At 38.2% G+C, this 12,200-nt stretch overlaps 1 protein-coding gene across 1 annotated transcript in view; it reads right to left on the reverse strand.

Moving 5' to 3' along the window:
- Positions 1 to 7,195: 7,195 nt before the first annotated feature.
- Positions 7,196 to 12,200, reverse strand: part of LOC140226817 (dynein axonemal heavy chain 10-like) — a 64,656-nt gene continuing 59,651 nt past the window's right edge. The window contains exons 69-72 of the mRNA XM_072307242.1: positions 11,635 to 11,802; positions 10,843 to 11,023; positions 10,089 to 10,234; positions 7,196 to 8,892 (exon numbers count right to left, since the gene is read on the reverse strand). Of these exons, the coding sequence (XP_072163343.1) occupies positions 8,746 to 8,892; positions 10,089 to 10,234; positions 10,843 to 11,023; positions 11,635 to 11,802 (642 nt within the window). The 3' untranslated portion in view covers positions 7,196 to 8,745. The remainder of the gene's footprint in view (positions 8,893 to 10,088; positions 10,235 to 10,842; positions 11,024 to 11,634; positions 11,803 to 12,200) is intronic.

Here is a 12,200-nt window from a genome sequence, read left to right on the forward strand (position 1 = left end):
TAATTTATACTCTCTTATATCATTAGTAAGTGAAAGCCATGAGGATAATACCCTCCTTAAAAGACCACTGATTTAATACACTATCATTTTATTTTTCTTACAGCCTAAAACGTGAGGTTGTGCTCAGTCCGCTATTCATTAAAAAAGAAAATATAAGTAAAGACTACTGATGAAAAGGTGCGTTGACTTTGTGTATGAAATGATAGCTAAGTAATAGATAAAAATTAAGTAAACGTGCTTTTTTTTGAGAGCCCAATAAACGATAGTCGAAAGCTGGGGAAAAGCAGGACAAAGAAGCTGGATATTGAGCTCATGATGTTAAAGCCCATTATGTTTTACTCGCATATCAATGCTGCCACCTAAATTAAACTCTAGGAAATAAAACTCCCCACCCCCCCCCCCCCTATTTATTTATTTATTTATTTTTTTTTTGTCTGTTCAGCGCACATTTCTTACCAAAGCAATTCGTTCATTTGCATTTTTTTTTTAAGTTTGGAAATGTCGCCTTCTGGAGGCGTACACATCATACTCAACCTTAAGCTGATGTCTTCCTTTTAAAGGGGATGGATAGCAACTGATCAGTGGGAATCAGTGGGAATTCTGGGGGACGATTACTCCAATCTTTGTGTGATTCGTTTAAGAGAGTACATTATATATCTATTGTTGTGTGAAAATTATTTGCGTCAGAATGGTTTCATATTCAAGTAAAGTGCAGTTCAATGTTTCCAGGTTGGCATGCTTATACAGTGTCGGGGAGATCGTGGGCGATCGTTAACGCCGTTAAACGATCGCCCACGATCGCCGCAGCAATGTATAAGCATGCTAACCTGGAAACATTGAACTGCACATGACTTGAATATTCCCACTGATTCCCACTAATCAGTTACTAGCCATCCCCTTTTAAAATACAGGGAAAAGAGATGTTCAAAATGATCATCGGAATTGGCAAGGGTTATTGACATAACCCCCCTCCTCAATTACCGATACACAAACACACATTGCTGATACTCGCAGAGGTGGTTGTGGTGGTGGCGGTGATGGTAGTGGTTATGGTTACAGTGTTGTTGACGGTAATGACGATGATGACTAATCACCAGCGGCGCCACGTTTTCAAAAGTGGGAAGGGGGGGGGGGGTGGGGTGGGGGCGCCCTCCCGGGTTTCATGAGCTTACAAGCAATGAATGAATAAATAAATAAACAAAGAAAGCAAAACAAACAGACTTTCTTCAGCTGACAAGCAAAAAAAAAAAAAAAAAAAAAAAAAAAAAGGTCTTCAGCTCCTCTTTCTCATTCCATTTTCGGGTTTCTTCAGCGATTTTATTCTATTTTTTTTTTCTACTGCCACTTCCTGGGTGAAAAAGGGGGGGGGGCAAAAGTGGTGACACTCTACGTATTCCTATGTACGGGAACAAAAAAGTGGGGGGGGGGGGGCACTTCCAGGTTTCATGTATTTTTTTTTCTACTGCCACTTCACTTCCGGGGTGAAAAAAAAGGGGGGGGGGGGCAAAGTGGTGTGACACCCTATGTATTCCTAAAAGTGGGGGGGGGGGCGCCGGCCATGGATGTCATGACAATAATAATGATGACGATAATGATGATGATGATGATGATGATGATGATGATGATGGTAATGATTGTTTCTGTTCCCAGGCACGTATGTAGGAGGGACGACTCGTAAATGTGTTCAAGCGACAGGGTTCAGCGGATAGAGTGCGTCTGAACGTTGTGCAAAGAGCTGAGAATCTTCAAATTTCTTGCTACTGGTTGACCCATTACCCTATACATCGACATAAATAAGCACTTAATTGCTCTGCGTTTTAGTAGTAGCCACGACAAAAGAAATCATGGGCATACATATGCGAGCGGGAGTCGAACCTACGACCTTCTAACCACCGGACAGGCGTCTTATCCACTAGACCAGCCAATCTGTGGCAATAAATACATATTGACGGAAGAATTCAATCAATTCAAATTTCTTGTCATCATCATGTGTGAGCTGATGTTCCCCCTGCACAGTAAAACATGACTGTAGTGAATGTCGCAAGTGCTGGAGACCCCCACCCCTCGCTTCTTACCATCAAACAGTGTATTTTTTTCAATGGCTCAAGTATCTCTACTATCTTTGATGCACATCATATCACACACACGCGCGCGCGCGGGCGCGCACACACACACACACACACACACACACACACATACATACACAATACCAACACACAAACACATCCACACCAGGGAGGTGTTACAGAGATGGAGTGGCAACTCTTCGTAATTCATGCAAACACATGTTTGGGTTCATAGCGTTACAATGGGATGTCTAGCATTCCATTACGCTTTGAAGTCATGCTCGGCACCGCTCTAGTTGCAAGACGAAGTTCGGAGACGAAGAACGCATTTCACCTTTCGTTGAATTACAAGCTTTATTTCACCGCAAAATTTTAAATGTAATACTCAAATTGATTTAGAATAGTTTAGGAAAGAATTCAATATTATTAACATGTATTTCTAGTTTCTTCCTAATTCGCAAATCGAAAGGAAATGAAAATTAGGCCCTCTTAAATACCTAATTTTTCCATAATGCGCACATTTCCGCATGTTAATTTTCTATCTGTTAATAAGGGGATATTTTGATCTTTCAAATAAAGTACTCCGTTAAAGCGTGTTCCAGCGTGTTTTTAAACTATTTGCTGTTAAAATTGTGAGTTTTACACTGCATTTTGATTCGCTGCTCCAATTCAAGGTACACAAATTCATTGTTGCCATCACATTGAAAGAGAGAGAGAGCGAATTGCAGTAGGAGCAAATATTTCTAGATGTGAGAGCGGTAGTCCCGATTATTGATGCTCTCTTTTGTCAAAGCACATGGGTAACACCTGTAGTTGAACGCATAACTTCTCGGCGGTGCCGCGCATGACTTCAAAGGAGAGCTTTAGTTGCCTCTCCTTCTCTAGCACCTCCATGTCCACACCATACATGCAAATCCATTCCTTCAACTTGTGAATATAATGCACACGTGAACACGCACATTCAAACACTATACGACAAATGCATCAACGCTACCTCCCCTTTGGCACATTTATCATGACAAAATCAGCAGTTACAAAAAAAAAAAAAAAATCACCATTATATCGGACAGATGTACATGCTATAATAAATATCACAGAAACTATGCATAATTATACATAATTACTCAACAAGGGATGCAAATGATTATCATCTTCCTAAAAACAGAACTAGTTTTGGCAACAGAAATGTTATGTTTACTGGTCCTAAGCTTTGGAATTCCTTCGATCATTCACTGAAACAAGCTCAGAACTTAAATAGCTTTAAGTATAAGCTCAAAAACATGTTTCTTGATAAGTGCTTATAATCGGTTTCATGGTAATTAACTGTTTGTATATTTCGACCAATGTTTTCTAGAAGTACTTTCATTAAGTATACTCTGAAGGTTATCTTCTGTTTCATTCATTATTCTAATGGTATATAATGCACACTGTAAACACTTTGTACGTATACCTGTACTGTGTAACATTACATGACATTGTATATCCATATCAGGGTTTATAATTGTGCCCTTGTAAATAATGTATATATGGTGTTTTTGTTATACCACTTCACCTTATCCTTGATATATTTTGTCTATATTCTGTAGGGGGACTACATTTAACAAGCAGTGCTTCTAAGTAGTCCCCTCCACATTTGTACATGTTGTAATTTTATCTAAAAATATCATGATATGTTGCATATATTATACTCTGTATAGTTATGATTTAATGTCCACTATGTGTTATACCCTGTATATTTATGATATAATGTCCACTATGTGGAATATGAATAAATTTCATTTCATTTCATTTCAAACTGCACAGCTGAAGACTCTTAAACAACACAATATACTTTTCATTTCACACACATCATTTTATTCAAGGAAGGTATGAGTCATAAATAGAAGGAATCATAAAACTCTGAAATATATACAATGTACTAAAGAATTACATTCTTCAAATGAAGAAAATGGAAAAATGCCATCAACTTAGGTTTCAGCAATTCACTCAACCTGTTGTAAGTGATAAAAATGTAAACTTTATGCAACAACAATGAAACAGCATACATGTAAAATGTACATGAACAATTGTACTTTAGGCACTGAAATTCATACGTCAAGGTAATTGTTTTGAACATCATTCACCAATGTTTGCAAATATGCTTTTCTGTTCCACACACAAACACACACACACACGCACACAATCAAACACACTCAAATACATGTACACACACCGCATACAGAACTAGTCCCATATTCTGACATGCTGCTAATTTGTGTTGCCAATTAACTGAATACAACAGAATAGATAAATTTGACTATTGCTGCCTTGTCATTCTAATGACACACATCATGTATATACACTGTGTACCTACAATCATTGACTGGTTATGTAATCTGGTAGCTTCATATTAAAGCAAACTTGACTCCCAAATGTTGCATAGAGTAAGAATCATAATCACAATGGAAAAAATGTGGACGGATATCAGTATCTGCTTTTTGGTTAATTTTTTTGAGGAGTATGCCTCATTTCATATCTTAGATATTTACACAAACAAATGCAGGCATTTCATGTAACCAACAGTAAGGCAGTGCACAGCAAATCATATTCACTGTACAAGAAGTTTAGAACATGAAGATGAACATACAAGATAGCCCAAAAAATATATGAAGAATTTACAACAAATTTGTCTTACTCTCAAAAATGTAACATTTTCAACAAATTTCAACACACTAGGGAAAAAAAAAAGAAGACATAGCTGTTTTCAAATAGGTAGATAAGAATTTGAAAGATGTTAAGCACCACTAACAATATTCTTAGGAAATTAACAAAACGAAGGGCTGAGCAAAAGGTATGCTATGCTGGCTCCAAATATGACCCAAGCACAAAAGCTATCACATCAGTCAAGGCTTTTCAATCAAATTAACTTCAATCAAGAAAAGCACCCAAAAGTAAAAAACACTCATTTTCATTGTGCTAAAACATTTTCTTTGAAGTCACAAAGTCCTTACGACTCTACCTTCTTCCATTTTCATTCAATGCTAGGTTACAATCTGATGAAAGTACATTTCATTTGTAATCACGACGGGTAACCTCTATAGTACTTACTGTCTTGCCCTCAGAGCAGTGATAATGATATATCTAGGCCCCATTTCATAAAAAAAAAAAAATTGATATGATAGCAACTGTTGCTGGAATGGCTTTGTCACAGTAACGACAAAAATCCAGCTTCCTGATTGGCTGTTGCTATGGGAAGTTGCCATTCCAGCAAGAGTTGCTATCTTTAACCTCTTTTATGAAATGGGACCCTGATGTTCTCTCATGGACAGAAAGTGACATCCTAAAAGCAGCTAAAGACCTTTTACTCTTCTTTCCTTGAATATGTCCTGATTTAAGCTGCACATTCACCGCTGCTACCCTGGGTGCATTCCATGAGGCAAGCCAGTTGTCATAATATGATACAAAAAAGGTCATGAACTAATTGATGCCACTATTGACACAAAAGGCTGGTAAAGATAGAGTACAGAAGGCAGCAGAAGGCACGGATTATACCATCAAGGTAAGAAAGTGATGTAGACGCACATAAATCTCATATCAAACATATCAGACAAAGTACTCTTAATTAAAGCAATTATATTTGCCTGCTTTATAAATGGGAGTATATGGGCAACACATATTACTAAGGTGAATACAAGAAATTTAGTGAGGTACACAGTAGTAGGCACTATGTATTCAATCAAGGTGAACAAGTGATCCACAGACACATCTCATAAATACAAAACACAACATATAGAATTTATTTGACTAAATAAGATTTGATAGCCTTATGAATACACACAATTCATGTAACAATCATGTTTACACAGTTGTTTTAGAAAGTATGTTCCCATCTGAGCCACCCTTATTACAGACCAATGCATATGCATATGCAAATTCTTGTAGTGAATAACATTAAGCAAGAAGTAGACCACAGATCTTTCGGAGCTACAGCCCCGGTGCTACGGTGCAATTAACTCACTGATAAGAGGCCAAAGCTTTTGAATTCTTAACGGTCATCGAAGCGCTGTGCGGAGGGAAGGACAAAAAATCTCGAAAGTTCACCTCCTCGTATCTCCCTTATTTTACCACCAAATCCCTTGAAACTTCACACATATATCAAATATGAATATATCATCCTTCATATGATTTTTGGGCGAAAACGCTGATGTATCTTTCGAGATATGTGTATTTTTCTGCTTGAGTCGACTGTGGGAAAGGGTTACGATTTTTTCCCGACACAAGTCTGCGCCTGCATGAATATGCATTTGATCAACATATTACTAGTCTGTATACACCAGACTCACTACCTGCGAAGTCTCGTGTTTGTGCAATTAGTAGTTAGGTAAAAATAAGAGCAAAAAGACAACCAACTTTAAGAGAAGATACTGGACATGCACAACTAGATCATCCTCCTGCGCATGCGTTTTCTACTGGTGAGTGCACGCTTAGCCAATCAGCGGTGTCAGGCTCGGCGCAATGCGACAGAGGTCGATTTTCGGTCAGCAGGGTGGTGAGTGGGCAAGAGAGGAACCCTGCTTTGTGCTTCAACTGTTTCAAGCAGCACAAAAACCAATACATCGGACTGCGTATTCCTTACGCCATGGATTTTACGTGGGTCACAAGTGACAGTGATCTCGATTTTTTCCAGACATAGCTGTGCGCCAAATGATACAGAAAAGATATTTGGAGAGCAGCATGGATATACTACCATAAGTCATATACCGAAGTTTCATTTTTGTGCAATGAAGGAAAATGTGAGAAAATAACACTTGTTTTGAGACCAAATTTTCTGTTTTGGAAGCTAAGTTTCGACATTATTTTCACACGTCTATCCTCAATAAAACCCCAAATAACTAACATTACGAGTTAGAGAATAGTTTCTTCTTCAGTTTGCTGTATAGATTTAATCATTTGATGGCTTTGAGGTGAGATATTGCGATTGTCCTGCAACACTTCCCCAGCGGTTTTACGCACACAAGCTGTCTACTTTTTGCAACTGAGGCTTCGAGGTCATAAGCTTTTGGCGAGTTCATTGCACCCTAGCGCCGCGCCTGGCTAGGTCTGACAAATGTTTGCTTGGTGTCAAGTTTCTTTCTTTGCAACTTCCGTGTTTAACTGCTTTTTATTAAAGGGGGTGGGGGTGCTACCCCTGAAGCTGAAAATTCTGCTTCTTCTTGATTAAAGTTGTTGGGTTTTTTTGGTTTTTTTTTTTTTCAAAGTTTTTTTCCTTGGTCACGTCTCTCTCTTTCTCAATAATCCATAGAATCCTCCTTTGCCTACAGCTATCGGTCAAATGATAATGAAGAGCCCTGGATAGGAAAGGAACTTTCGCCCCTGAATTTCTGCCAGCATCACAACACTGCACTGTTTGCAATCTACCGCTTCTCCCAGAGCCATTCTGTAATCATGTCGCTTCAGGAGATTGAATTTCTGGTCATGACATAAAAAACTTCTTCAATTGAAAGTCAATATTACAATACAATACAATCACAGGAGATATATCCCCTAATCCGAAGAATTGGTGCACCAGAAATAAGAGATGGATTAGATATATGACATGTCTCTAAATTTTATTTTTGTTCTCTTTCCAGGAAGTGCTATGCAGTCAAGTAAAAATCTCTTGGCTTATGATTCTTTCTTGCCTCTTAAAAGATTTAGCCTCACGTCGTGTGCCGCTTTCAAATGATTAAGGGATTACCTCTGCACTCGTCTCTGCGCATTATAGACGAAAAAAATCATGACCCGGTGAAGTAATTCTCATTCGCTCTGAGAACTAATCTGCTTATAGAGAAGAAAATGGGTGACACACACATTCACATACAAAACAAAACATTGACAAAGAAACACACACACACAGACACACACAAAATATTTCAACTTTGTTTGAATGAAGTGTGCATATTTCCATCCTCCACACAAAGATAATTTCGACATTCAGAAAAGGGTCATTTTCAATATCTTAATCTGAAGTAAAGTTGTTTCTGGAAGTTACTTGTATAATTTTATGGTAATAACGTTCAGCACAATATTTGATGTCACCTACTTTTTGAAATCTTTTTATTTAGAAGTAGGACAGTTTAGTCTCACGTTTAAACTTCCCTTTGCATAATTCATCCTTTATTAACAAAAGTTTTGATTTTCCTTGTTTAGAGAATGCCATATTTAAAGCTCGTCATTTAAATGAAACACACTTCCTCTGACCCAATGGCTGTTACAGAAATGATGTCATATGAACACCACTTGAATAGTGACACTGAAAAAAAAAGAAAGAAATGCAATCCATATTTTTGATTTGTCGATATCTTTGAAAATGCACCTCAAGAGAACAGGAGGTCACTTTCTACCCAACAATCATATTCTACTTCCATTCTGCTGTCACTCTATTCCACCATACCACTTAGGATAATGATAAATTTCCCTCGCAGAGTTTCTGTACCTGTATAACTTTCCATGACATTAAATTTCATTCACAGACATGCTGCCTTCGCAGAGTTTCTGTAGCTGTATACTTTTCTTGATGTAAGTACTATATTGAGTCACACTGTGTAGATGGTGCATCATCAGAGCAAAATAGTTAGAGTATCGTGGTTGAGCATTGAGGCTCCGGTTCTCACAGTAACACTGCCACGCCCAGGAGGGGTGGATGATGGGGGCGTGGTCTCTAGTCTGTGTTGAGGAGGAGACACACCCCTTGTAGGACCCAGTGAGAGATGTGCTCCGTTGTGGCCAGGTCGGCCTCAAACACCAGCCCCACCCCCATGGCATTACGGCGCTGGGAGGTGGTGTATACGGGAGTCCGGAACGTGTTCTGCAATGATGAAGTGAGAATGGACAGTGGATGGGGGTCAAAAATGTCTCCTGTGGTACAGCATACACATTCTAAACACAAATGAGGTAAGTCATCAAAAACATACAAAAGTATTACACATGAATGGACTGGGTTTGCACACATCCAAATATATGCAAACACACACACACACACACACATATAAAGACAAATTTCACAATTAAATGCTGCCTATGTTTGATGTTGTTTTTTCCCCTTTCAATCATTGAGTTTCTAATCTACAAAGTTAAAATGGTTTGCTGACTTATACTCACACTTGTCCTACATCCATGTGACTTACTGGAAACTGTCACATTTACACATCCTCATCACTTCGCAAACAGAAACTTTGCCCTTTAAAGGTCTATGATTACATGGTGAACCATTCACAGGACTCATGTTGTTTTGAAGGAATGTAATAAACTTGATGACCACTTTGTTGCTGTTTCTCAAGATTTTTCTTTACTTTTAATGTACTCAATAAGTTAATCTTTGGATATTTGATTTTGCATATCTCAAAAAAAAAAAAAAAGAAACTGTCAACATGAAAGAGAGATCATAAAACGAATGAAAAAAAAAAATGTTTTGAATCCAGAAGTTGAATTTCATATTTGTCAATATTCAAGATACACATTTTGGATTTTTTTTATTTTATTATTTTTATTCATTTTTTTATTTATTTATCCTCCACTCATGGGACGGATAGCCCTGGTCAGCTAAGAGCTGTTTTTCACAGGGGTCCGACCATATATTACAAAAAAAAACAAAAAACAAACAAACAAACAAACACACAATCATTAAAGTGTACAAACATTGAAACACACGTAAAAGGAATAAGAAAGAGATAGAAAAAATATTTGTACAATCTATGCAATATGCTTAGAAATACACACAATATATTACAATATAATATGCATTACATTATTAAAAAAAAAAACATTATTCACACAGAAGAAAGGATGCCTCCATCGGAAGAAAGGATGCCTCCATTTTTGTAAACATAGTAATTCTCACAGTCATAGACAAAATGTTTCTTCCATGTCAATCTTTTGGATGTTTCTCTCTCTCCCTCTCGCTCTCTCTCTCTCTCTTTCTTGGGGGGGGGGATAATTTTGACAGAAAATATTAGATACATTCACAGAGTTTTTGGAAAGACAGAAAGACACAGCTGTGCTTACCTGGAGCTTGAGTCTGTGAGCCTCAATGGGGATAACCTTGAGGATGGGCAGTTCTTGGATGAGGACCTTAGGCTTGGGTCTCATGAGGCAGGCCCCCTCCCGATCCCATGCAGCACCCTCCAGGTACAGACCAGTCACAAAGCAACCTAAGGAGGAAGACGATTTTGGCTTATTCTCTTGTTTCTTTTCTTCTTCTTTTTTTCGTTTTGTGAGTTCCAGGGTTGATATGAATCATTTTGGATGGTACTCTGCAAATTTGGGATTTATGTTGCCCTTGTCCACAGCAACAGTTTGAGGGGATGGGCTTGATAAATTGTGTAATCATTCTAGAAATCTAATGTTATTGTCAAAATTCAGTCACTAAACTGAGATGGAAGTAGGAAAAAATAAAGGTAGATGGAAGAAAGTTAGCATGATGAAATGTTCATTTCCTACTTAGTTACCATCCTGTTAGTAATGCCAGTATGCCTCTGATGCTCTGCTTTGCCCCCCCCCCCGCAAAAAAAAAAAAAAAAAAAAATAGTCCAAGTAAGCAATACATTTCATAAAATATTTTAAATGTCTATTTCTGCATTGTTTTTGCATGCGGATTAACATAGAGGTACTTTGTTTTAAGAGAGTCAGTGCATTAATAATGCCAAATTGTACTAATGATAACTTGCATGAGCAAAAGATGGTTGCTGAAATTACACACTGCTATCAAAAATGATATTGCTGTCTTCAACTGTGCATGATAGAAAACTGCCTTCATTACCTGAATGGGCACGTTCAGTGACCTCATCCGGCGTGACGTAGTGGGTCACCGACGTGTAGAGCGTGGACTTGTCCAGGGGCCAGCCGTTCTTGCGGCACGTGGCCTGGACCAACGCTGTGAGGTAGGATTCTGGGATGTGGAGACCACTGAGCCACATGACTGGAGGCTCCGCCTCATTCACCTATAGAAGAAGTCAGAAAGTAGGGAGAATGATTACGATAATCATGGTGATCACAAAAATGACGACGACAGTGATAATTATGTCGCTGGTAATAGCAGATGGATTGCATTGAAATATGTGGTATGATGAAACTGCACTGTGAAGCTCACTAATTCAATCCAACTCCACTCAGAAATATGTTCAATCAAATATTTCTAGCAGTTTGCTTTACTTGCAGACTGGCGGAAAGATAGATTCACCAATATGTGCATAAATGGGTGGATAAATACTGTATAGTACATAATACATCTATACATAAGTGTGTGTGCACATGGATAGATAGATCAATACATTGATAGATAGACAGAGACAGGATAAAGACAGATATATACAGTATGTAGAAGTGGATAGATATAGACATAAAAAAGTAGATGGACAAATAATATATAAAAAAATTGAAACAGATAGATATAGACAGACAGATGGAAATATATTAATGGATTGTAAGATGAAAATAGATTGATATAGACAGATAGATGAGCACCTAGGTAGATAGATGAAAATTGATAGATGTAGATAGGAAGGGCCTACGGATAGATACGAAGACACATAAAGAAGACGCTATGGCTCACCCAGGTGGTATACTGGTTGAAGCGCCTCTGGAAGTGCAGCATCCAGTTGCCGAGGGACTTGAGGGTGTCCGGGGCCAGCTTCCTCCAGATCTGCGGGAGCTGGCCATTGAACAGCGCCCTCGCTACGTTGTCCAGCTCGTTGCTCATACCCACTTCTCCCTTCAAGGCCTGGAGAGGGAAAGATGTCAAAAAGTAAGGACACAGTCAGTAGTGACAGACTCAAGTGGTCTTGGCGACATAATATTGTGAGACTTTATGCAGAGTATTCTAATTTCTTGGCATGGCTAACAAAGGATTGGCAAAATAAACATTGTGCAATATGGTTGTCTTATCTGAGACACATTCCTCCATATGTTGTGAAATAATGACAAGAAGAGTTTGATTGCAAAAATGAGTTAACTCCATTCCTGAGAACTTGAGATATTTGGGATTAAACGTGCTAAGAAACAATGAAAGCGGTAAGAAAATATGGGATATTTCTTTTATCATAGCTTCAAGAATAGTCCTTGATATGCAACAAGTGAGGTATCACTGCAAAGATGCTAGCTTGCTCTATCTAATGATCG

The sequence above is a fragment of the Diadema setosum genome, chromosome 4 (genome assembly GCF_964275005.1).
Source record: "Diadema setosum chromosome 4, eeDiaSeto1, whole genome shotgun sequence".
Lineage (NCBI taxonomy): Eukaryota > Metazoa > Echinodermata > Echinoidea > Diadematoida > Diadematidae > Diadema > Diadema setosum.